The sequence below is a fragment of the Cyrtonyx montezumae genome, unplaced genomic scaffold (assembly GCF_038088225.1).
Source record: "Cyrtonyx montezumae isolate F1298 unplaced genomic scaffold, pur_monq_1.0 scaffold_1, whole genome shotgun sequence".
Taxonomy (NCBI): domain Eukaryota; kingdom Metazoa; phylum Chordata; class Aves; order Galliformes; family Odontophoridae; genus Cyrtonyx; species Cyrtonyx montezumae.
In genome coordinates this window covers 17,235,328-17,263,074 of record NW_027071825.1, presented here as the reverse complement: position 1 = coordinate 17,263,074, position 27,747 = coordinate 17,235,328, and the positions used below count along the sequence as shown (strand labels likewise).

The 27,747-nt window shown below is 38.0% G+C and overlaps 1 protein-coding gene across 1 annotated transcript; it reads right to left on the bottom strand.

The window, feature by feature from the left end:
- Nucleotides 1-292: 292 nt before the first annotated feature.
- Nucleotides 293-26,579, bottom strand: PLPPR4 (phospholipid phosphatase related 4). The gene is made up of 7 exons (XM_065742189.1): nt 26,440-26,579; nt 14,439-14,624; nt 12,638-12,767; nt 10,768-10,963; nt 5,887-5,944; nt 4,481-4,654; nt 293-2,952 (listed from the first exon to the last, which is right to left on the bottom strand). The coding sequence occupies exons 1-7, from the start codon at nt 26,515-26,517 to the stop codon at nt 1,615-1,617; spliced, it is 2,160 nt and encodes a 719-aa protein (XP_065598261.1). The 5' UTR covers nt 26,518-26,579; the 3' UTR covers nt 293-1,614.
- Nucleotides 26,580-27,747: the final 1,168 nt, after the last annotated feature.

Here is a 27,747-nt window from a genome sequence, read left to right as displayed (position 1 = left end):
TACTACTGCTTATTCAGCAAGGGGACTTCAAATTGATTAGGTAAGGGGTAGCGGGAGGCAGGGGAGCGGGCACACATCTGTAAGTAGTTCTTCAGCTGAAAATAATCTAGGAGAGAAAGAGGAGCTGCTCTGGATGAACATTACCTATGGCTTCCTCCATGGTCTGTTGTTTAAGTCAGAGGCAAATTGAACAAAGCTTTTCTTCTAGTATGCCCAAGATGTACTATGCTTATTCCTTTCAAAGCTCATCAGTTCAACAAGTTTTGGCAATGGAGGGTTTCAGCAGGCGAGCTTTTTTTTTTTTATCATCTCAATTTTACTTTACTAAAGTAATCTATGCTCTGAGTGGAGAGACCCTCCGTATTCTTAAGTGGCAGTGTTGGGGGAGAAAATATAATCCTTAAGAAGGTTCTGGAGGGTGTTCCATGGAAAGTGAACAGAAGTGGTGGCATAATGCAACACTCACTTAGTGATTCTGCAATACCAAGGCATTCCATTTTTAAAGCAAAGCACAAGTATCCTAAATGGTGACTGGGGTGAAACTTGTGATTGTTCCTGTGGCATGCTAAGCAAGTAAGCTGAATGACTTCTTTTAATTGTGGGCTATGATATTAATTACTGTCTTCTTTAAAGCTGATCAGGAAAACAGTGGTTTGTTTTATTTGCTTATGGCTCACCTTTTATATTTGCACATTTTGCTGTTGTTGGTGTCACATATTATAAAGGTAAAAGCAAACAGAATAATGGAAGGGTTGCTGGGGTTTAAAAATGCAAGATCTGAATTACTTGTAGTACTTTTAAAGACCCCTTAAAAACATAATTTAAAACAGTTCTACAAGTTAGCCCACTAAGAAGCAGCGTCTTCATTAGTAGCACCTGTTCTTAAATAAAAGTTGAGCAGTAGCAGCAAAACTATTCAAAATATATAGTTATTCCATTCTAATGGAACGTCACCTACACATTTTTTGTTGCAGTAGACATCTTAAAGAACTACACAAAACCTTTGCAATCTTCGAATGTGACAGATCCACTATAACAAAGCTGTAAATATCTCTTATGCTAAATGAATGCAGCCAGCATCATCATAGTATTAGCAATATTATTTTTAAAGTAACTGCACATCAATATGTCATGTGTTTGTAGATTCTAATAAGTATGCAAATTTTCAAAACATGTAAAGTTATCAGCACCATCCTGTATTAAAGATGTGGTGCAAATTCTGCAAAGGTGAATATATACCACTGATACAGCATTTGCTATGAAAAATTCAGTCGATTTGGACACAAATATAAATAAAATAAAAAGTTGGCACATTCAGGAATTAAAGTGTCTGTGTTCAAGACTGTTGTTTCGACATTGCCCTCAAACACTTTGAGTCCGAAGGAACAAGTTGGATGAAAACATTTCACATTAGTTAGGATCTGGCATTGTGCTTTTCCCCCACCACATGATTTCCGTAGGTTCATGCACTTTGCAGATCAGCAGTGTTCAGTATTTGGGCTGCTGATCAATAAATTGGCACGTAAAGGTAAATACTGGCTCTAAACAAAGAGAGCAGAACCTGTGTGAATATTTGTTTCCTTTGTGGTGTTACGGACCAGTTGATGTCTCCTCTCATTCCTTGTATGCCCGTGTGGGGGATGTGCCTTTATAGAAGATGTTTCTGGTGTTCTCTGGACTGCTCCCTCGTTCAGGGATTAAAATGATGTTACCTTTTCTTCGAAGTGTTGAGTCCCTGCTAGAAGAAATGGACAGGGTCTCTGAGCCAATCTCACTTCCTTCCACTGGCGTGACTCTTATTGTAGTGATACCATGATGGTGATGCTCAGTATTATCTATGTTGCTCCTTTTCCTGTCACCTGACCCGTAACTGTCTTTTAAGGAGTCACAACTCTCAGAGTCTCTGTTGAGATCATTTAACTCGTATGTCTGACGAAGGGTGACTTTTTCAGGTCCCTTCCATTTCCATGACCCACTTCCTTCACCTTCTGATGGCATCTGAATTATAGGTCTGTTATTCTCCGGATGGGCCTCAACTCTGACAATGCTGCTTGGCTCATGGTCTGTCAAGGTTTTGTATCTGATGGCTCCTGTACAGGTGACTGTACTTCCCTCTGAACTCTTTGGACTGCCCTGAAGCACTCCTTGTTGCTTAGACATGGCTATTACTTGCATGATTCTTGGCTGGCTGTTGCTTCTACATGCAACACTCTTCTCAGCAGCTTTCAACCATTTAGCTCTAGCTGAACTACTTTTGGGTGATGTGTTCACATTCTCCTGGGTCTCTTCAGGAATATGTACTAACTGGGAAGAGCCAGGACGTGACTGAATAGAGACCCTTGGCCCACCAGAAAGACCGGAGTTGTTACAACCTGGTACGCTGCCAGGTTGAATTTTTAGATATTGGCTACTTGGACCATGGTGGTCACCATTTACTCCCACTCTGGAAGGCTCTGAGCTTGACCTCATTTCAATAGCCCTTGGTGGTGACTGGCCGGACTCAGTCTCTATTACCTGCAGTGACAGCTTACGGCTTTCATTCTTATTCTTCCACTGGGAAAGCAGCTGTTTGGAGCGGGCAGAGTCCATTGATGCATGAATGGTTGCATTTCGTCTCGCTGGATCTTCCAAGGATGGTGTGTTGACTCTTGGCAAAGTGTTGCTGAAAGTGACCATGTTTTCCTTTCCCATTGGGCTTCGTGGTGTTATGATTTCTACATCAGCATTTGCTCTCTTGATGTTAGTCAGAGACCCTGAATCTCTGTGGTTTCTATTCAGGATGCTTTCTGAACGGTGAGAGACAATGCCATCGGTGCTGCTACCATTTTTACCTGGCAGGATTCTGTTGGCATCTTGACTGAGATCTGTCAAGGACCTTAGAGGTTCTCTGTGAAAATTCGATTGAAATGCATTCTCCTCACTTGGCAAGAAGTTCCCCACAGCATACAGGCCCTGATATTTGAACAGAATTGTCAACAAGTAGTTATGAAAAAGAGACATTTTTAGGTATTTTAATTACATTCTTCTGCCTTAAATACTGAGTGATAGAATTAGAATGCTTTAACTAACAAATATATTCACTTTCTTTTCCTTCTGAGTGTATCCTTTCCTTTATTCCAAATACTGTATGTATCCTCAATCTGGTATGGAGGATAACAAGGGAACATTTTTCCTGCTAATAACCATTTAAGGAAAATATTTTGCCTCTTTCAGTGTTCTTCATATAATAAAACAAAAGATAGTGCTGAAGAAAGAATGTTTTGTTATGAAAATAAGAAAATAAATATTTGCAATCTACTGGATGAAGCTATTTAATGTCTACAATACTGTGCTCTGATTTACTGGGTCTTGTTCCATCTCAAGTTGTGCCATGATTCTGCCCTTTCTACTGTGTAATAACCATGTAATACAATATCCACATGATAGATCAATTTATCAGCTTTAAATCAAATGCTTTCCATGTTGTGCAGATCTGTAACAAGATATAATTGTATAGCATTTTCTTATTCAATAAGCTCATTGTAAAATGCTATCATTTTAAAAAGATTCCACTGAGAAGATGTTCTATGAAAGGCTCAGATGTTTGACTCAATGATTTAAGTTACCTGATCAGTATGCTCTTTTCAGAGTTATTTGTAGTTTCACAATATTCCACCTATCTTTCTGCTTAATCATGTTTAGTTTTCAGTGCAGATTTACTGACTGCTGGGTTTCCAATACAATGTGCCTCTTAAATGTATGTCTTCTTTCCCATGTAGAATATCATGACCTAACAAAGACCATACTTGTTTGTAGATTTCAAACATGGGAACAACAGCTGAATTTATGACAGTCTGCAACATCTTAATAATTTGAAATGATATTCTCAACAGATTGCCTTTCTGCTCACAGTATGATCACAAGAACTGATTTAGTAGCTTGTGGAGTTTCTATCTTCTCTGGTTGTTGTCACTGTTGCCACTGTTAAAAGTCATTTTTTCCCCTCGTCACCTTTGTAGACTATGTGCATGTAACAGACATTACATCACAGAAAAAAAGGGGACAGATTATGGTTTTAGTGGAGTTGCTGGTTGTTTTTTTTTGTTTGTTTTGTTTTTTGAGGCAGTGAAAGCTCACACTGGCAACAAATACTGGTTAAGCCAATATTTTCTATGTATCATGCTTTGAAGTGTGGAGTAGAAAATACGAGTATCTTACATAAAGTGCTTAATGATTGAGCTGTTTCTGCATATACTACCAGACCATTATATACCACTTTGTGCATTCTTATGGTGTTTTAAATTGGAATACATATTTGCTTTTCCCTATTACTTCTTAGAAATGGTTACCCCCAATGTTATCATCTTCAGCACATTTGTATTATATTCTTAATTATGGTACGTTACCATGGCAAAGTATTTTCATTACAAAATACCTATACTGTTATTGTAGATGAATCTGCTTTATTTTTTATGACATAACAACTTTATGCTATATTTACCAAATAGAGAGCAATTCCTCCTCCTATGAGAAAGCCACAGTAAACATCAACTGGATGGTTCTTATACTGAGTGATTCGAGTCAGACCACATATAATTCCACAGATGATAAAAGCAAAGACCAAAAGTGGCTTCAGAAGTTTTGAGGAGTCTGTTAATGTAGAATTGAAGTACATCTTAAAAAAGAAAGAGATGAAGAAGCAGTTACAGAATCTGAAATTTACCTCAGAAGATACATGAATTTCTTGCATTAAATGTTTCTTGGACATTTAAATCACTGTTACACTAATGTTGCAGATAACCAGTTTAATTTTGTTTAGCAGCATTGTTAAAATCTACTCAGTTATTGTAGGAGGATCTGAAATCACAAGGAATGGATTTCTGAAAACAGAGGCAATGTTGGTTATTGATGTCAATTAGGATAAAGATTTTATGCCTAAATAATGTTCACAGTCAGAACCTAAATACTGTGTAAATGTGACTAAGCAATTGCTGTGTCAGAAATACAGAAGCCAGATGTCATGCCAGATGAAAGCAATAACCTATCACCAGATGCTTTAGAGAGCCATTTTTCAACTGGGGGCAAAGATGTCAGGGAGGTAAAAAAAATACTTCAAATTTTCACTCTTTCCCGGGCTGAAAAAATACTGGCAAGTTCCCAATATGTGCACTATTCTATTCTTTAGTTTGATTAATGGATTGCAATTGTTTCCCCCTCGCCCCCATCTCTCATTTTATAGCATGAATGATGGGGTTTTTTTTTTAACTTCAAATAAGTGATCACTCATACAAATATGGGTCCCTGTACAGAAGAAATGTCAGTGATCAGATGTGGGGAATCAGCTGTGTTCACTGAAGCATGTCCTACTGTTTCATCCTAATTACTGGTTTTTATTCACTTGCTTTGCAGTAGCATCTTTGAGGCCACACAGAGTAGTTGTGCCCATTCATCTATGATGCAATTCTATGGAGGTCAAATGAAACTAGATCACATAAAATGTTTGTGCCTTAATGCCTGAAGTTTAAAAGCAATGAGTCAAGTGAAGGGAGCAGCAAAGGAAAGATAGAACATATAAAGGCTGATTTGAATGGTAGGTTAGAATTGTCACCTTATAAGATAGATAAGCATTGCATTTTATATGTGAATAACATGAGGCGTTAAATATACTTATCCACTACAATGGATAATGTTGCTTCTTAACAAAGAGTGTGAAGCAGTTGCATCTTTTCTGTGTTCCTAATAGAATTTTATTTTAGCTGCTGATAGTTTTATTTACTTTCAAATTGACAGGATAAAAACTCATATCTGTTCAGAATATCCAGGCAATACATCACTGTAAAATGTGCAGCAAATTACATTCTGACTTTTATCTTATTTAAATGAAAATGAATAGAGTTGATTACTCACCGAAATGTACACTGCTGCAAAGGCTGCCAGGGTGGCATGCTGAGATGGGAATGACTTTCTGCCAAGGAAGGACACTCAAATTATGCTTCTAAGTTCAAATATACCATGCTAGTGTTCATTTGAAAAAAAATACACTGGGTGAAACAGTCATTTTCAGCTGACACCTCCTAAGCAATATATGATCAATCATTAATGTTTACCTTCAAAATTTCTTTTCTGTAGTATGGAAAAAGTTCTAATGTTAATGTTTAGGATGGAATTTTGCTTGCTAAGTAATGTGAGCATACCATGAGTGTGAATGAGCTCTAGACTGGATGCTTGATTTTAAGAGAGACATTTTCTCTAAATTTGTTTCTATAAATAATTTTCCATAATAACTCATCTGCATTTATCTAATTATACAACTTATTTAATGAGTGAACCTGGATCTTACAATTACTGTCACTGATTTCACTTGGACTCTTTGATATAAGAACTCGTCAGCTATGTATACAGCTTGGATAATAAGTCATTATCTTAATCTTTCTCTGCTATGTTTTCAGTTTTATATTTTTTTAAATTTTCAATATTTTATAACACGGTAGGATTGAATGGCGTGCAAGAAAATGGAATGACTTTTAGGTGTTAACATGTCCCTTCCTGAAGCATAGAACAAGAAGGTAAATGAAAATTTGTCCAAACTATGTGAGACAGTAGGCAAAATCTTGTTTTTCTTATCTTATTCTTCTTATGGATCCCTAAAAAAAAAAAGTGATGAGAATGTGAAAAAGAGATCTTACATAGTAGAGGCAAAAATTTAGCTGAGAGTGGGTTCAGTATCACCTCTTCCATGGGAGACATCTGGTCCATGGCTTGTAGAAGCCCTAAAAAAATTCTGAGCTCTGGAAGTGAATAGTTCAGATGTATATCAGTTTACAGTTCTACATTTTTCTCCTTAAATGGCATGGATGTGTAACATGCTGTCTGTTTTGGTGAAGAAGAGTATATCAGTATGCTGCAGTCACAGCAGCCACTTTCTACTGAGATAGGCTGAAATAGAAAGCTCAGCTTGGTATAACGGCTTGAACAGTCATTCAAGGTGGGTTTTGACAACCTACCTGTGCTCCATGTATTTACATCAATTTTCCCAGCAGAACCTCAGCTAAGTTAAAATAGCAGAGACTGAAGTATAGTTCTTTGCCCTTAGATATTTTTCTGCAAAGCAGCAGCTTCTGCTTTCTAAATTTATTTCCTATGTATTCTGCTTTGTCTGTTCTAAATAATTCATCAGTAATGAAATGTGTGAATGTAGGTCAGTGTGAATGCCATACTGCTGACCTGAATTTGAGCTCGTGGCTCCAGCAGCTCCTTGACTCTGGCCAAGATAAAATCAGTGTGATTCCTTTTTTTCATTTACAAAGACAGACATTTCTTTTTCCCTTCTCCTAAGCAAGCCTTTTTCAATTGGTATCCCTGGTTCAGGGAGGGGAAGAGGGTAAATATGTGAAAAAATATAAATTTTTATAATGTCTTATCAAATCCTTATGCTATACAGCTTTCAGTATAAGCCTAAATTTACTTACAGTCTCCACAGAGTTATTCTGTAGGTTTGATTCTATGAAGTTTAGTGCATTTCAGAGCTTAACCTAAATGTGAGTGCATTTTGTTGATACATAAGATACATCACAATGCTACAGTCAGTTTTCTGTTTGTTCTGTTTTCTATTCATATGCTTTCCGGGCTAGTGCAGTGTGTGCATTCTGTGTACTTTCTAATGGTGACACTGCTTTTGCTCTTCTCTATTTGCCATCTGTTAATCTAAAATAAAAATAATTCAAGCTAAAAACATGTAGCCTTTTTACATGGCTCTATATTGAAAAGGTGAACAAAGGTCTCAGAGAAAACATGCCCTGGGCTCATAAGACAGAATATCACTCTGAATGTTCATGAGTGAGGAATGCATGGAGGGAGAATATTGATTACAGAGTCCTACTGAGTCTGAACATCAGAAACAACAGAGGATAGGGAACTCACTGGATACCTGAATAGAAATTTAAAAGATTCTTCGAAGATAAACAAAGGAAAAAGTTATAAAAGAAAAAAAGATGTTGCAGAAAATTAATTCATAGGGGAATCTAGAGAAAAATTTCTAGAGCCAGAGTTTCGAGAACATACAAATCTAAAAATGAAGGCCATTATAGATCTCATAAAAACAAATCCCTTACAAACTGAAATTGCTGAAGTCTAGTTAATCTCCTGGGCTAGAGAAGTTATAACTCCTATACTAGATGACTGAAGGAAGTATTGAACCTGTAGCAACTGCTGTTCACTTTGCTAAAGTTGACACAGTTGTATAAAAACAGGAATTTAATAAAGGAAAATGACAATAAAATTTAAGTAAGGAGAAACTGAAGATGGTATCAATTATATCAGATTATTATAGTTAATCAAACGTCCTCTATTATGGGAGTAAATTTGACTTAATAGCATGTGGTTGTCATCTGAAGAAAGAATAACAAAAAAACTCACTGCTTAGTCTTAAACTGATACAAGCATTTCACTGGTGGTTATTCTTTTTTTGCAAATGGTGATATTTAAACTTATATATGATCAGCGTTTTTGGAATGGCTACGGACAGTCAATTCAGGGCATTGTACATGAGATGATAATAGAATGAATGAGAGCAATTGTGAAAAATCTCCTTCCTATTCAATGTGTAAAGCTGCACCAATTTCACTGGGAAACTGTGTAGGTGGAAGACATTGCTTGCAAACATCAGGATTCGATGGCAGTATCACAGTAACAGTAGATGGTTACAGAAAATGCAACAGTAAGGTGAAGGACAAAATAATTTAAGCCAAATGGAGTTACAATCATCTACAGATATATAAATAACAAAGATGGCAAATGAATTGCTGTATGAGCCTCGGCCAATTAAACATATTTAAGGTCAAATAAATCAAATAATTGAGGATCTTTAAATGTTAGTGAGATTGGTTTATCTGACAGAATCTGTCAGTGAAAAGAGACAGATTAGGAAATTTGCTGGAACTTATTTTACAGAGTGAATGATTTCATGATTCTCAAGTATGTCAACCACTAAAATCAGTATACATAGGTTGCCCTGAAAATAATGCCTCCTATTTATTTCCACTGAAACAACAACAGATACAAATAACTCAAGAAAACAATTTGATAGAACCAGTTCTCAGCTACAGTTTTTTGTTTTTTTTGTTTTCTCTACATAATTACCACATTAGCAATGTGTTTTTGTCAGCAATGAACAAGAGCCTGCATGCTGGGCTCTGTATGAGTGGAGGTGACCCATTGTCGCCACTGCTGAAATGCACCATCCACCACTCACTGTGCTCACATCCACTCTTATAGAAATAAGAGACTCCATAAATGTTCAGCAAGCATCAATATCAGTGGGTGCTATTTTTTTTTCTGCACTGAGGAATTCAGAGACACACCTTTGCTTCATATGCACTTCCATGTCAGATGCCATTTTGTTAGACTGTCCCTCTGCTGCCATCTGTCACAGGGCATCAAAATGTAATGGAGTATTGGTGAGGATGTTCAACCTCTACTCCTATACACTAACATCTCCCTCTGATATCATGGACCAACGTAATAAAATAGGAGGCATTACTTTCAGAACAACCCTTGTAAAAGTAAATAGACAAGGGAAGATATGCCTTGGTAATACAGACAAACTTTTTAATAATATCCATGTGACAAAAATGCAATGCTATAAGGTATAAAGTTAAAACAGAAGCTAGCCATCTCAGCTTGCACAGAGAACCAGAAAAGAGTGCAAAGCTTTAGTGAGGTGGATAGGACAGAAGAAAAGAACACTGCTTTCATGCCTGCTAATCAGGTACACAAGAAAATTATGCATCTCATAAAAGAAATCATAGACATTTCAAACATTCTATTCTGCTGTAATGTTATTGGAGAGCAGGAAGTTTTTAACAAAAATGCAAAGAAATGCAGTATAAATGACTAAAAAGACAGCTTAAAACGATGTGAAAAAGAAAAGGAAGACTGCTATTGTGTTCAATGAAGAGCTTTATGATTTCTCAGTAGTGTAGTGCACATATTTAGGATACATACTAATGAAGTTCTTGCACTAATGAATAGCAGATGTATTGAAGCAGTACCACCTACTGACTTAAACCTCCAGATTCCTTGTCTAAATGTCAACTGTCCTCAGTAGTTGAGTTATCACTACTTTATCACATCTGGCTTATTTAAAGTAGCATATGCAGTCTGATTTCAGCTTGACTTATATGCAATTTCCAAAACTTGCTATTACAAACAAAATTTTCATCTTTGCTATCTGATAATGGAGGCTAAAGACTAAATGGCCAAGGAGAGCAAACTACTTGTTAGAAATCATGTGAAAGAAAAACCGTGTGTTTGAGAGCCCACAGGTTTGCACTGCCGCGGTCTTTTCTCTAGTAAAGGAATTATTTCAATGGTTGTTAATCTAGAAAAAAATATTCAGCTAGATAAATGGAAAATAAATTAACAAATGCCATGCCAACATAGTAGTTAACAGTATACAGAAGTTTCAGATAATGTAGTTGGGTGACTTCTCCATCCTGATGATATAGGGTATTTACTCAGAGTCCACTGGGAAAAGCAGTAGAAACTACATGTGATGATAATTGTATCAAGAACTGTCTCCTTCGATGAAGGAGAAATAATTAGCTCTTACTAACATGCTTCTGAGTCTAACAAAGATATGCAAAGCCCAGTTTGCCTGATGTCTTCATAGAGAAAATTAAACATCATTAAGCTAATGCTCTCTGCATTATTACTTAAAACAAAACCAACAACAACAAAAAGCAAAACTCATACAGACTTCATCTAGAAAAAGTGGAGGGAAGAACCAACCTTCCAGCATTGATAATATTAGCATCAGCTCCTGAGCAAATATCTTCCACAACATAGGAATTCTCTGAGCAGGATACATTTAAGGATGTATAGTTAGGCTTGCAAACAGTCAGGAAGTATGGTGCTTGATATCCTGTTGATAGCTGTATAATATCAGTAACAAGAGCAGTAGAACAAAGACCAAACACATGAACACCTAGGAAATAAAGCAGTAAAGCTTGTTAAGTTTATTGTATTTATGAATTAGATGAACTCAGTGTGGAAAATGCACTCAACAGGAATCTGTGGCTACTGTCATTGGGCTTGTAAGTATAAGATTTGTAGTATAAGGGTTTTTTTTCTTTATGGAACCTTATTGCAGCTGAACTGTTTAATGCAAAAACTAAGATTATTTGTGCTTATTTTCTTCCTATTGATACTTAATATTTGTTTTGATAACCTGGTGTTCTCCATTATTTTTCACAAAACTGAGCTACAGTGGAGCTTCTACTTAGAAAACAAATTTTAGCTGCCTGGAGTACAACCATCTGTTTGAGCAGAGTATTAATGCTCATTCAGTCCTTGGGCTTGCCCATTGAAACACATTTGAATAACACTGCTGCCCATTAGATCACTGCTCTGAGGACCTGATCTTTTTTATTACCAGGGACTCATCAGCTGTCAATAACTTTGATATGTTTTAGCACATCTTAAGTTTCTTGATACCAAGTCCTCATCTTAATACAAAAAGTCCTTTTTGTCAGTGATCAACAATCCCATATCATTAATAATATCAAATTCACAAGGCATTCAGTTTTTCTAAATGAGCATTTTCTAATTGCTGTTTCCTAAGGATGCACCTCTAATTCTCTACTTGGGTTTATATCAGATTTTCATCATAAACCTGAAAGAATGTCAACATAGTTGTTCTACTATAAATAAACTTCAAATTCGGGGTGTGAATCAAAGATTAAACTAATGCAAACTTGAGCTTTCTTTGGTGTAGAACAGGACCCCATACTGGAGAAATGGACAGCATGGGGTATCATTACAGTTCTTATTGCTGCAACTTGCAATCCTTTTTGTTCACCTTCTCACTGCTGCTATTAGAAGGATACGCTATGCTGCATGTATATCTATATGTATAACCTCTCCTGGCATTGTCTTACTGCTTGCTAGCCTATAAAAGCCTAACACATAGTCCTTCTATGAAGTTTTCAGTCTGCTGTCCTGCAGTCTGTCTTTGCTCATGCTTCCCTCACTAATGAAAACTTTCTGGAACAGAGAAAACCTTTCCTTTTAGCTATTCATTGGCAGAGGGATTTAACTGTGAGAGTGGAGCAAAGTTCAGACAGCCTTTCAAGCTCAGCTTTAGTAAATAACAAAATAATTCAGTTCATCCTGTCCCTCTCTATCATTACGTTGCCAGATTCTAGCCCTTTTTCAAGAGGTAGATAAACACATAACAGAAAAAATGTCAGATGTACTGACAGCTTCTAACAGGTTGTTGCTGTCATGCTGAATGCCTTATCAGCTGGGTTGAATCCTTTTGATACACTGGAGATAGGCAGGAAAAACTGTACACTGAAACCATTAAAAGGAAGGCAGCTCGAAGTGTGCTAAGAAGGAAAAAGAAATGATTATTTTAGAAAGACTGACAATAGATTAGAGGAGGAAAAGGAAAATGGAGAGTCTAAGTACTACTTTACTGAGTATGGGGCTGCTTTTGCTCCACTTGACAGTTTCTTCTCACATTTGCTGGCAAAAAATGATCCATGCCAGTGACAGCCCTGCAACTGTTCTGAAAGGCTGTTTCAGAAAAGGAAATCTGCATGGTGGAAACTGAATGTACACAGAAGGCTCTTCTTTGTGAGTAATGATTGAAACCCACCAACAAATCTGACAGCTCTTCTTAGAAATGAATTGAAGTTGCATCCTCCTGCATTAATATTGGCCTCTGTTCCAATCCCATTTCTTCTTTTGGACAGGCAACAGTAGAGAATTCCTTCTCCTACCATTATCTGCAATGACAAAGAAGCTGTTAATTTAAATGTAGCAATTACTCATAAGACAGCAATAGAATTTAAAAGGCTGAAATATAACTCTAACACAACTAACGTTTTCCACTGACACATACATTCCTTGAAAAGGTCTGTATCAATAAGAAAATGCCACTGACATTAAATCCAAGTGCCATAAAGTTTTGAAAGGAGACCTTTTCTTTTATTAATATGTTTGTATAAAGTTCTCAGTGGAATGGGAGCCTTGATCCACAGCAGAAATTGGATCTTTCTATAGTTAAAAACATAATAATCAGTAATTCTTGCCATTCAAATGATCCAGAACCACAGCAATATCTTAACTGTGCCTAAGGTGGTTTTAGCCCTCAGTCTTGGCCTCATTCCTAGCATTTGCTAGCAGTTTCTAATTACATGGCAGCCTACTCTTCCATAATTATTTAATTTGGCCTGGACTTTAACCAAATCCATAACAGTAGAGAAAGTTCTGTCTTTGTGGTCCTCTGAACAGAGATGGTGACTTAAGCAACAGGCAATGGTTTAGGACAGAAATAAGGAGAAGAGTATAAATGAAAACAAAGCGTTACTTGCTGGAAAATGCAGATCTACTTATGCTTTTGCAGTCTCAGGTTTTATTGTTTTTCTTGTTAAGTATTGCAGCTTGAAATCTGTATGGAGCATGTTAGAATTCAGAAAAAATGATATGCTGAAATATTGAAATGAATGGGGGCAGTTCTCACCACTGCGAGGAAATTCCCATTATCTATCAGCAGGTGAAAATAGGCAATGCACAGAGCTTACAGTACAATGAAATACTAAAGCATCTGAATTAAGAAGAATCTGACATACTAATTGTTCATGTTTATGCACACTAAGATCTCTCACTGAAGTTTCCTATGAAACAGGAAATACCTAAAATATATGAATACATATTAAAAATTTATTGCATCCCACAAGCTGTAAAATGTATGCCAATAAGATGTGGTAATTTTCTGTAATATTTCTGGGCTACAGTACAGACCTGGTTAAAAGGAGTTGCTACTCATTAATAATGTATCACTAAGCTGCTCATATTCTGACAATGGTTTCCATTCTGCTGAAATCATCTTCTCCCTTTGGATGAGCCATTAAACCAGTCTCCTTCTGTCTGCTCTTAACAACTAACTCACAATTCAGAGGAGTCTCAGTGCTGTTTGGGGAGATGAAATTGAGTTCACTGACAAGACTGATAAACCTTCTTAATGAGCAAAGCTAGTTCTAACAAAAGTGGTATGTTCCGTGTTGTAAATTTAAGGCTCCCAATACTAAAAAAATAGTGGTTTTTTTCTTTCTTTTAGTGTTATATCAGGGTCTTAAGGTATTCTGTCTGTAAACAGCTGTTAAATATTGTACAGTATAACTGAATAATTCAAACTATTTTCACTCAGCTGTTGATACTTTTTCAAAACTTAGTACCTGTGGTCAGGACAGTGTGAGTAGATGAAGTGCTGCAGGGAATGTTTTAAGAGCTGTGCATCTCCTTTTGCTATAGAAGAATAAAACTGAATTTAAACTCCTAAGGTAATTAGTTTGAATGATACTCTGCAGCCTAACTGAAGACAGAGCACTTTCTTTATGCCAACTGAAATTCTCTTCAAAATCTTTTAATAAGTGACGGTGGTACCTCATACTTACTGTAATTGATGGTCCAGCAAAAACCAGACTAAGCAACATCAAGAAGGGAACTGCCTCTTGTGTAGGCTCAATATATGGCATACTCAGACTCTTGTCATAGCAATTAAATCCCGAGTGAACTGGCTTGAAGACATCAGTAAGTTCAAGAAAATACAGGCTAACAACAGAAGATGCCAATATTGGCAACTGGAAAAGAAAAAAAAAAACAATTATGGAAATAGAATAGCATCGCTTTTGCAAATACAACATTGTTAATAAATCACTGTAATGTTTGCTATTTACATCCCACTGCTCCTTGCTATGTCCGTTTTACCTTCTCTAAATAATTAATTCTGTAGAGATACGATACTATTCAGTTGATATCAAGTAACTCTGTTGTCTACCAAGCTATTTAAAGTCCCATTCCAATCTTCTCAGCCTACATAATTGAGCCTTTTCATCCATGAATCATTAATGGACAGAGTTTAAATTTAATTTTGTTTTTTAAAGTAAGTATAGAGTGCAGTCTCCCATGTGAGGTGTCAGCTTTCTGCTGCTCATCCTTACCCTTTTTGGTACTGTAGTTGCCATATATATGGCAGTATTTATACCCAAACCAATTTTTATTAAGTTTCAAAAAATTATCCAGTGATAGCCTAGAATCTAAATATATGATAATACAGTGTTTTGCCTTGGCACATTCATTTTATAGTTCTATCAAAAGGCAATTAATTTTGACAAGATTCAGTCTGCGTAGAATATGATGACTGTATTCACAATTATTTTATCCTCTAGCTACTAGTGAGTTAACCTTCACAATTACTTGCAGTAATTTATTAAGAGTGAAGTTACCCTTCTGGGATAAATTTACCCCAGCTTACAATCATTACCTGAAAGCACAGATGCAACTAGTAATTCCTACAAGAGAAGCAATAACAATAAGACATTTTTAACCTGTTGGGTAATAAATGTGTGGATAGGGCAGCCCCTTCCCTAGGATGGTCAGCAGGAATGGTGACTAGCAGCATGTGACAATTCTTTGCATCCCATTAGTGAATGCATAATAAATGATCAGATTTTTTTTTGTTTTCCAGAGTTCTAATTCAACAGGGCGATGTTGCAGCCACTGCCTGCACCTCCACTGCAATGCCATGTGGCCCTCTGAGTCTCTGCTGTAATTAAGGTACCTCTGAGTAACGTTAACTTCCTATCTGCTTCCTGTTCTCTTTCATTTTTATTGTTAAGATGGCTATCATGTTAACTTTTCCTCATTATTAACTGCTACTGAAAAGGAAAAGCTTGAAACTACTGAATAGATTGGCTAGGACAGATAGTCATAAAAATTAGATAAGGCCGTATTATACCCCTTGAGAAAAAAATACTTCTCTTTTACATCAAGCACCTCACATTATAAGGAATATGATCTCTCCTGACATAATTTCAGGCATCATGAGACTATATTACCATTGAAATCTTGTATATGTTTACAAACAATTACAATTAATTGCTTGAATAAATTGGTATCATTCATTCTATTCTATAATAAAACAGAGGTAAAACTAGATAAATATGTATACTGGAAAAATGGTGAATAAAAAGAAAAAGAAACTTAATTAGTGTATGGCAGAAGGATAGTGGTGTCTTGCATTAATTAGCTATTTTCAGATTTTTAAACTTTATGTTTTCCAAGTGTAGAGGATTTTGTACATAAAGTGGGATTTTGTTTGGTTAGGGAAGAAGGATACTTGCTAAATTTCCCTGAAATATACTTTTTAATACATCTTAGGATCTGTCTGAATTGAACAGATTTTGCTGTCTTCAGTGTTCTTCTAAACTAAATCTTCTGAAGGTGGAAAACAGAAAATTTTGCCTGCCTCATTATCTGTGCTCAAGTTGATTGCATAATAATCTTACCTAGGTAGATAAACTGTGAGTGTGTAGAAAGTGAATGTTTATTAGCAGCCAAAATGAAGCAAAGTGCTATGAACACGCATGAAAAAATGAGAGTATCTAGTAAGTTTGCTTCAATAAGTTGTTAATTATAGTATAGTATGTATACATATTTACATAGAAATACTTAGGAGTTGGACTTGATGATCCTTGTGGTACCTTTGAACTTGGGATGCTCTCTGACTCTCTTGAGATGTGCACTGAAATACTGTATTAAAAATTTATATACTATGTGTAATGTAATAAATACACAGAACATATAACATTTTGCAGTATAATATATAATGTGGATACATGATATGATATTTACTTCAGTTATGTTGGAATAATTATTTAAAATCTGAGTCCTGCTTCGTACTCGTTACAGGAAGATACCTAACTCTTATCTATATGAATAATTCCATTATACTTCTCACTTCCTGCTGAATGTAGTCCCTATTGACTATACTGCAGATATGCATGATTAGTTTCCACAGTTGTTTTTAGTTATTATACAGATGTGCAGAGATAAAAGAGGACCTTCCTAAAGCCTTTGTGCTGCCCTTATTTTTTTATTGTGAAACTGTTTGTGATAAGGTGACGCCTGTACAGAACACTTCCCTTGTGTGTGTGGGAAAGTTGAGCAGTCTCTCCCATTCTTCCCTGCACACTGTGATTCTGCACAGCATTTGAATTCATGCATGCAGCAATTTCATTTCTGCTCAGCAATTAACTGTTAAGGTACTTTCAATGGTTTTTGTTATTAAGTATTTGAAAGTCATGCCTAAATGACTTAGCCAGAGTCAGAGTCCCAGTGAGCTAAATGGTCAAGATGGGAAAAAAGATCCAGTACCCTTCTGATGTCACTTCATCTAAGCTTCCAAAAAGGTTAATTCCTATGATAGAAACACAGACCAGGAAGACTCACGGAACACCTTGCAATCAGAGTTTCATCTTCATTGTGTACTTTTCCTTCACTCTAATATCAAGAATGGGAAAGCCTCTCCTGAACAACAGGGCCCTAACTTTTACCCATAAGTCCATCTCTGCTCTGGTTATGTTATTCTTAGGCAAGCGTTTGAAGTAGAAATTCTGAATAATCATATGCAGGTGACATCTGAAGTGAGATTTTATTGTGAACCACTAAAATAAGAGTGTGGACAACCTTTTTTCAAAGCTGATGTGTGTTAGCTGTAATCATATTGTTAATTATAAAAATTAAGGAATCGTGAAAATTGCATTTCACTGTCCTACAGCTCGACTATAAGACTCATATGTTATTTCTGACTGTTAATTACCCACTCTGCTAAAAGAAAAGAAATAATTCAAAAGCACTATGAATCCCTAACATAATTGCTTACAATACTAATGAATAGGTTTATAGTCAATTTGCTATATAAAGTATGTCAGATCCCACAGGAAATTTTTCTTCCTATCTTCTTTAAAATGTTAATGTAAAATGCATTTTTTAAAAAGGCCAAAGAAAAGTGAAAATTTCTAAAACCTACAGAACGGTATAAGTGGCTATTTAATGTATGAATATTTATGTACTGTTCTGCTTAAGGCAGCAGTAGTTCCATAATTATAGACTTCAGCTCCCAACACCTTGAAAATGACAAATATAATTAGGATGTTATAATGTGTATTGTTTTAATTATGTAATGGAACAGGAATTTTCTTACTCCTAAGTAGAAAAATAAACTCCCCATATATATACTCCTATTTTCTTGGTTGACTAATGGAGTAAGATCCTTGTTTAGCTTGCAATTTATACCCATAAATGTAGAGTTAGACCCAAATGGCCAAATTCCCTACAGAAAAGAGTCCATATGCATCTTCAAGAGAATATCTTCAAATCATGGGCTTTGTTGAGAATGTAACCAGGAAGTATCACACACTCACATAGCTAAACATGCAAACATGCTCTGTTGGATGCAGCTAATGTGGTCATTTTTTACTTTGCTAAAATGAGCTACAAGTGTTATCTTTTTTTCATGAACATCTAGATCCAGTCTTATTGTATAGTACTGTGTTGGTGGTTATTGGCAGACCCTTTGGACATAGGTTACAATCATGGTTAGCATGGGCTATATTTCAAGTCAAGCAAACCAGGGAAAAAATTAAATGCCTCTTGTGTAGATAAATACTGAAGCTTCTGTGCGGTGTGATAACCAGAATGACTTAAGTGATTTTCTGTGAGAAAGGATGCAAGTACAGAGGCTGTGGAATTTGTTTTACCTAACTATATATAACAGGCAAAAGAGAGAGCAGCAGGATGTGAGGAAGCCAAGCTACAACCAGCAAGATGTGGAATTAAGACAGTATGGCTAGCCCACATGTCAGGATGCATGAGGAGGTACTTGGTAGGATACTTGGATATATTTGGAAGTAACTTCTAGACTCAGATGGCAAATGAAATCTTCCATCCTTAGGTTGTTCTGCAAATCTTCCACAACAGGCAAAGAATTCTTGAGCACCACAGCTGCCTTTTGGTATTTCTCTTGTTTTCTGTTAATCAGGAAATCTATTTAAGTAAAAAGTATTTAAGTAAACACAAACAAGATTGCCACAGAGAGATAACTGAGTGCCACCAGTTTCTCCTCGTTAACTCAACAACAGACAAACACTTGGAAGAATGATGGCCTATTTAATAATTATGTTGTGTTTTCATGGCAAGGTTGTGGAACTGTGGGAGATTCTATTAAAATGTGCTATAAACCTCACTGCTCATGACAAGGACTTCATGGGCTAAATGACAAGGCACAACAGATGGGTGAGACAAAGAAGAGGGCTGTGGTGGGGTAGAGGAGACAACGTATTTCTATTCTTAGCTAGCTGCTAACAGTGATTGCAGCTTTCAACCTGCACGGCCGTTGTCTTGTCATACTTTGCTGAAAACAGGAGGACAGGCCTTTTTTATCCTGACAGGAATGAATACTGAGGTCATGACTAGGATGTCTGAATACCTTCCAGTAATATGAGAAGCAGGAAAATGGTACCAGGCCAAATGCTGCCATTTTCTCATGATTTTTCGAATCCATGGGCTCTTTTTTAGGATTCTCACTGTGGCTTCTGCTCATCTGCTTCAGTGCTCTACCTTCGCCCTTAGTCAGATTGCTGTGCTGAGCTGGGGTTAAGACCAAGCACAAGCTTAACTGCACTGCAAACTGGGCTGTCATGAGGACTTCTTAGAAGTGGTACAGAACATAGAATGCATGTAGAGCAGGGAACTCACTTAGAAGTCGGGTTTGTAGATCTTTTAGCTATGTTCTAAATAATTCTTATACCCTCATGTTTGCAATATTCAACATTCAGGCTTTTCAGAAGCCTCAAATTTCCATGTATATAAAGTTGGTTTTTTTTTTTTTTTTTTTTTTGCTTTTCTCTCCAAACTCCAGTTTCTGCTGTTTCTTTTACCTCATTTTTGATGCATGCTTCATCTAGCCCAAAGCTGTAAGGAACTGCCTTTTCTCTGAAGGATTTTTACCTAACAATTGTCTATGTTTTGTGAAAACTAATTGCAGAGACACTATATGGTCTGTCTTCTCCCAGAAGAACTCTATTGGATTTATTTTTGACTCACAGTTTAGAATCCCAGGTGCCACAGAAATCTATTATCATTACCATTTTGGAAAATTAAGTTATGCCAATTTCCATCACTGACTTCAGAGTTTAATTGAATTGTTCTTTGACTATCAAATAGAGTGTAGCTTTTGAAATACAGCAGATATCTTTGTGCAGTTCCTCAAACCTCTTCATCTTTTGCCAAATATTGATGGAAAACCTCTCGCTAAAGTGTAAGACCAAAAATAAAGCTGATATGTAAGTGATAAACTGCCACTATTTCCTATAAGTTTAAAAGACATATTGATGCATAGTAATCCTAAAATGGCTGATTTCTCAACCTAAAATAATTTTAAAGTATTTCAATTCAAATATATGCACTTAAGTATGAAACAAACCATTAGAAATTCTACTCTACATAAAAAATACCACAAACATATTCCTCTTTAGCATGTCTTCAAAAATAATTGATGATTCATTACATTACTTATGATTGTAGTTAATTATGATTATTGATTAGCTATAATCAGTAGATAACCACAAACAATGAGATGCAAGGCATTACACACCCTTTTGATCATGAGACTTTCTATACTGGCTACTGTAGTGTTACAGTAAGAACAGGAACGGCAACATTTCTGAACAGGTGGCTTTTTACAGGTGAAAGTGTTACGAAGTTTCAGCTAGAAGTTTACTCAAAAAAAAAAATCAGCAGTTAAAGCTCCCAGTCCCTGTGACATTACAATTTATTCTATTCTCCAAAATACACCTTCATACAAAAAAAGGTCACGTTGAAAGTAATGCCTCCTGTTTATTTCCAGGGAAACTACAGCAGATAGAAAGAGCACAGTAACAGTATTTGACAGAATAAATTCTCAGCAACAAAACACTATTTTTAAATACAGTCACCACCATTAGCTGTGCATTTTCACTGCTGATGAAGAAGAGCTTGCATGCCATGCTTACAAAAAGGTGACCCACTGTTTCACAGCTGTTGTGATGGCATCATTGCTACAAAATTCTTGCCCACAAAAATCAAAGAGAAGGAAGTTAGAAGGTGCCAGATTCAGACTGCATGGTGGGTGTGATAGCACAGTACAGCGAAGACTAGCAAAGTGCTCTACAGTCTTGAGGCATAGATATTTCAATTTTTGGAAGACGCAATTGTTTGGAAAATGAATCTCCTTTGATTTCTAACATTCTAAGTCCTCCTTTTGCTACTGTGATACTAGATCAGGAGGATGATGAAGGACCAAAAAGGGAACAAACTTCTCTTTCACAGTGAATTACTTAAACTTTTCATTGTGAAGCAAGTAGCCAAACACAGAAGAAGCTTTAACATGTGGATTATTGTTTTCTTCACTCAGGACAATATTAGCACAGCCCTGACCTCTTCCTTTATGCCACTCTTTTCTGCTTGTCTGCTAAAAGCTAATAGTATGGAAGCTGAATAGCACTTCTGCAGACAAGGAAGTGATAGGGAGGATACAACACCGACCACTTAGTCAGTGAATGACAGTTGCATAGCAGCCTCCTCAAGTCTCAGATTGGCCCTTAGTATTTTCGGGATGCTGGTCTCTAATGCAATGTTAAATACAAATCTAAAGTCTATTCTGTATGAGTCAGCCACATCACAGGTCAGCTCAATGAGCAGATTGTTATGTGTATTTCTCCTCTTACCCCATCCCCTCACATATTGTTGGCTTTTCTGAGAGAATAAGCAATAGATGTGTAGAGCACTGCTACTTCCACAGTATGGGGATAATTTCATTTTCTACAGTTTGTGTGTGTGTTTTGTTCCCCTAAGACTAATTCAAATGTGGCAGAAAGCCTACTTAGAAATGAGCCTCCAAGAAGCAGAAGTGTAGTTTAATTCTTGCACTAGTTACAGATATTTTGTTCTTAGGAAGAAAGATATAGTCCTAGAGCTCATTCTCCCTACACACTTAATGTAATTGCTGCATCCCTCTTATTTTGTATCTCATGTCACACCTATACAGAACCTTGAGGAGATAAAATGCATAATCTAAATGTGGTGGGTCATGCATAGCTGAAAAGCTGCATAAAACCCTCCAGATGTGACTGAGAGGTGGCATAGAGCTACCTACTGATGTGTACAAACATCTGACATTTCAAACCTAGCTCTGCCGGTATATATTAGAAGCAAATGGAAATGAAGTGTTTGTTGCTGAGACACAGTAAACGTTCTCTACATGCATTTATTTCAGTGGAAGCTGATGACCTATGTTTTGCAGACTGAACTGCTACAGTGATAACAGATACTTGTGCTTTCTGCTGGTGCTACCATTAGAAAATTTCCATCTCCTCTGGAGAATGAGAAAATCTAAGTGTTTACTGAGGACACTATGTCCTTTAGCATTCCCACCTGTGGGACTTTCAATAATGTATCAGTGCCACTGAAGTCAAAGGCAAAATTCATAGTGACTTCAGGGGTTGACACCAGGATTTTTGGAAGTGATGTCACAGGTGAAGAGTCTTTATTTCACCAAGAATCAATGTATCTGTCCTGCCTCTAGAATGTGATTATTCTTTCAGGAATAAAAGCTATATAACCTTGGAAATTTTCCAAATTTGTAGTAAAATGGGAGGTATTTATATTTAATCAAGAAATGGAACAGGATGCCTGGGAAAATGTTGGAGTCCCCATCCCTGGAAGTATTTAAGAGAAGTGTAAACATGGCACCAAGAGATGTGGTTTGGTGATGGGACTTGGTAGGTTCAGATTGATAGTTGGACTTGATGACCTTGAAGGTGATTCTATGATTTTTTTCTGCAAGTGGATATTCTTATGATATACTCTGAATATACTGAAAAGAAACAATTTCAAAGAGTGGAACTTCTTCCAGGAATACTGTTTTTCAATATATTCCAGAAGTGTTTAGACTTTTTAACACATCCCACTAGACCAGAGGGACTCTGAATTTTCATTGCAAGCTTTGACTTTTCCAGCTTATACAAATGAAGCTCAGAAAACCCATAGAGTCTACAGAACCCGAAAATGTCACAACCATAATTAGGAATAAAACAGGCCAGGCTGCCTGGCAGTGCTTATTATCACATGCCTCAGGTAATTGAGATGCACAAGGCAATCTATTCAGATCTCAAGGTCAGAGGTACTGCTAAGAAGTCTTACAGGTGTTTTAAAATGCCTCTAAAATTATGGTACAATAGGGAAAATTGATGAGTTTTTATTTTGTGATTCATGAAATTGAAAACATTACTGAAAATGTGTTATGATTTATTTTATAATGGTCTTTTGTTCGCCTCTGATTTTGTTTGGAAGATGATCCATCCACATTTTTCTGAAGTTCCATCTCTTCCTTTCAGATTTTTAATTTCCTTTCATTTCTATGTCTTTGAAGCTCTTCAAGGGTAGTATGGTTAGGTTGTGGTTGGACTTGATGTTCTTTGAGGTCTTCTCCAACCTGAGTGATTCTGTGTTTCTAATCTGATTCTCCTTTTGCATTTCTGTGTAAATGAGGAATAGGTCCATTGATAACATTGATCTTAAAAATGGTATATTGGTTTCATGTTATAAATCTGCTGTGTTAAAATCTGCTAGTTTGATATTCTTATAGTAGGCTGAAGTGAAAGTTCATTTCATTTCATTTCCTCTTTGTCCCTATGTAATTCTTTCCCATCATTTTTCTAGTATTTTAGTGTTTGAGTGAAAAATACAATGCATTTGAGAAATACATCATAACTTATTTCTAAACAAATTACATTTTCATTAGCCTAAATTTCCTAGGTCCTGATGCTATGTGGAAGACTGAATACTGATTTTTTTTTTTTTTTTTGGTGGGGGAGGGTGCAAACTTGATTTTCTCTGCTTATTCACTGCAATTTGGAGTGCAGAGGGACTTTCTGATATGAATGGAACAGGCAAAATGGAAGTGAGTGGGTGGCAGAGGGGAAAAAAATAAAAGAACTGATAGCATTTAGAGGAGTGAGCTAAAAATCTTATTTCTCATCATCATTTCAACTCCTATTCATAATATTAAAAGCTTTAAAATTGAAAAAGCATTAATTAAATTGTAATTTTGGGTAAGTTTTGTTTTTATTTAGTTGGCCTTTGTTGGATCACAGCAAGGACTGACCTCCTGCTTACAAAGGAGATCTATATCACATAGTAATACCAGTCAAATCCCTCTGTCCATTACACGTGGGAATTTCTAATGCCAGTGAAATTACATTTGATTTAATCCCTTTCTACAAAGTGTAACTCAGTCTTTGGTTCTTCTTGAGCCAGTCACAACAGAGGAATGTAAGCCACCCTGTCCTTTTTCTGATGCTATCTGATGTGATACAAAGCCCCAGGAAGGCATTCTCATCAGTCTGATCACAATTAGTGTGCATGTGGGTAAATGATAGGTGTATGTAAGAAATAGAAACTGTTTAAATATTATCTGAATTGCTGTCACCCCTTCACTCAAGTGATTTGTGTACTCATCTAAAATGTGGGAAATTGATTCAAATTTTCCCACTGTGTGATGGAAGAGGAATGATAGCTCAAATTTTCCTAGTCAATGGATAGACTCAGGTGGATGACAGTCAGGTGTATGGTTGTTGTTTTTTACTCTTCATTGTTGCTTTTATTTGTACTGAATACCTAAACGTTCACTGTCTCAAGAGCGGGGATGTAAGTCTGCAGTTAAGCAGTTAGGACTCACTTCTGAGGGAAAAGGGCTCATGCAGCTTCTAGGCTCTGTTCCTGTGGAGGAAACACATGGAAGTGTTTCCCAGCTCTTAACTGTGAATTCTGACTCCCTCAGAGCAGCAGGGCACTGGAGAGGCTCTGCAGTGCTAACCTCCCCCCCCACTTTTTACATCTAACTGTAGGTGACCATCTGAAGATTTTTAGTACATATCAGAGCGGAGAATCCCACCTGCTTCATGTGGGAATGGTACAAAGAGCTCAGCCTAATTTCTTCACTGCTTGCAGGATCATTTGCATTATTGTTTATAACAGCTACAGGGAGCTTCTAGGGGAACTGTAAGTATGGCATTAATCTTATAAAAGGCAGCTCTTCTGAGCAGCGGGCACGTGTTTTGCGCCACTGCTCTGTAATTCATCCTGTCTTGCTGCAAGCCAAAGCACAGCCCACCAAACCGTGTGGTTCTGTGGTGTCTTCCAGAATCTCTACATTGTGCCTACATTGTATCACAGTAATTCCCAAGTTGAAGTCTGGTAATTTCTCATCCTTTTGGATTCCCCAAGCAACAAGAATGGCACAGAGTTAGGGTGCCCCTGACTTTATAGGAACTTTTCCAAGCTTGAATTCTCTCTCCTATACAAAGCTTCTCTCTCCTATACAAAGCTAATGTAAATTGTGTGACACAGCACACCCCTTCCATCAAAGAGGCTTTCTTGAGCAGGCCTTGAATAGTGATAGGATATGCACGATGCTTCCATATGAAGAGCCTGTGCACAGCTTTCCAGTGGGTGCTGTTTACTTTGGGTCGGCTCCTGATCACATCCAGGTGCTCAGGGTCTGAGGGTGACAGAGACACCTCTGCTATCTGAAACCCCTCCTGGTATTTATCCTTTCTACCTTCCAGAGAACCTCCAAATCCCTTCAGAGGCACCTTACAGTAATTCTTCTTCTATATTTCCCCCAATTTTTACATTTTAATGTTGTTATATGTCATACATTAAGTACTGTGTATGTTTTTTTTTTCTTTATTTAACCTGTAATAATTAATTCTTATACCATATTTTGTCTTTTCTTTACCATCCCCTCCTGAGATGTTACATGTTGCCTCACTGCCTCAGTCGTCTTCCTGTGAATGAGGTCATCTGAAACACTGTGCTCAATACATAAACCGTTTTACCTCTTTCTTAAGCTCAATCTGTGCCTACCTATGATATTCTAGCAGCACCTACACGGCTGTACATCCCCAGGCAGTGTAATGCCTGCAAGCGACACTCGGAGCAGCCTCTGCAACTCCACCTGCTACCAGCTGAGCAGCCATAGCAGGATTTGCTCTCTAAGATGTACTCGGAGCCTCATTCCATTCCAGCACATGCATTTTTAGCTCTGTTAGAGAAAGCGTATCCAAAGGGCCGACAGAAAAACTCCACTTACGATTGTTTTAAGAACATTTCTATTTTCCTGAGCATTCCTTTCTGAACGTAATTTTTATTTGCCCAGGAAACGCAAACAGCGTTTGTCTAGAAGCTCTTCTCGAAAGATGTCTTCCTCTCTAGAGGTCCCTGGGTGCACGGCACCATTTCCTTAAGCAGCCTTTCCGCGTCCGAGCAACTCAGAAATAATTCCCTCTAAAAAACGCCAGCTTTTCACGATGGGCAGCGCTGCGGACTGCGGGAAAGGCAAAGCGCGGCGTGAGGATGCCGCACCCGGCATTGAGGGGTCAGCGCTGAGCCGCGCCCCCCCCCCGCAGGGGATGAGCGGCTGCTGCCCGGCGGAGCATCCCGCGATGCCCTTTCCCCGCCGCCAGCCCCGCGCGGAGCCGCGGCCGGTCCCCAAGGCGGCGGGCGGCTACTCACCTCCACGAAGTAGAAGCAGGGCAGGAGGGTGACGCTGTCCTTGGTCACTTTGCCCTTCGGCCGCTCCTTGGCAGACATGCTGGCGGGCGCTGCGGGCGGCCCCGCGGCAGCGCTCCCCGGCCGCTGGCAGCCGCCCGCCGCGGTCTCCTCCGCCCGCCGCCGCCAGCGCGTCCCCGCGCCGGGCTGACGTCAGGAGCGGCGGGGTCCGTCCGCTTAACTGCTTCGCTGCGGGGTCCGCGGGAGGCAGCGAGGGAGGGGAAGCCCCCACTCCAGAGCCAGGGGAGCTCTGTCTGCAGCCGGCAGGAGAGCGGCAGATGGATGGTGTGGGACTGACACCTGTGCAGGACCCGGCGGGCGTGGGGATGCACGGAGCTGATCCAGAGTGAGCCTGGAGCTTCGGTCTTGTCTCTGGGAAACCTTTCTCTGGAACGGCGGTGGGATGGCCCTGGGAACAGCGTTCCTATACAGATGATGTTCTTGCGCAGATGCGCTCTGCGTGAGCTCGGCTCACTGATGACATCTCACCCGGCCCTGGTGCCCGTCAGGGGACTGGTGGGGATGGGACCGAGGGCACATCCAAGCATGTGGTTTCTCTAATGCATGGAATATGGGGTGCAACTCCCGCTGCAGCCTTAAAAGGAATGGAATTAACCTGAACAATTGTTTCCATGGTGAAGTGTGGTACTTTGAGATCCTACTTATGCATCAAAGCTTGCAGCCTTTTCTCAGGCAAACTTCCATTGATGTCAATGAGAGGTGTCTTGGATAAGGCCTGCAGACCTCTGTGAATGAGGTAGCCTTGTCATTCCGCTATAGCACAGTGATGATGTGTGCAGATGTGTGATGATCTGTAAGCTTGTGTTGTTGGCATTTAGCTTTACCATTCTATGAAAGAAGTGTGACTCAAGAGATCCTGTTTATTTCCCATCTTTCCTTCTTTGGGGATTATGGGAAATAACCTGCTGCTCTTGTTTAGTCTCCAAATGGACCTTAGTACTGTAGCCAGCATGCTATGGCAGGGGAAGTAAAGATTCCACCAATCCCTTTACTTTTCCAGCTATACTCTTTTTTTACACTGGGAGGGTACGGTCAGCACTAGGCAAAATTTCATGAGATGTTAAATGTAAAAATGCACTTGTCAGTCTTCATGCCTGCAATAAAGGAAAGCAAATCCATATCCGTAATCTGACTTAAAGTCATTGAAAAGAACTCTTCAGAGCTCCTACAGGTTCCCACACACCAATGTGCAGTCTTGTTCTAGCTCTGTCAGCATGGAGTTCTGGGGCTTCTCTGGCCTTGCTGTTGGCT

What these genes read in the sequence shown, in the direction of transcription:
- PLPPR4 (XM_065742189.1), bottom strand. Translation starts at nt 26,517, where the DNA reads ATGTCTGCCAAGGAGCGGCCGAAGGGCAAAGTGACCAAGGACAGCGTC. An exon ending in CCTGCTTCTACTTCGTGGAG is followed by an intron (nt 14,625 to 26,439) that starts GTGAGTAGCCGC and finishes TTTCTTTTCCAG; the next exon opens with TTGCCAATATTGGCATCTTC. An exon ending in GAGGAATTGCTCTCTATTTG is followed by an intron (nt 2,953 to 4,480) that starts GTAAATATAGCA and finishes TTCAAATATCAG; the next exon opens with GGCCTGTATGCTGTGGGGAA.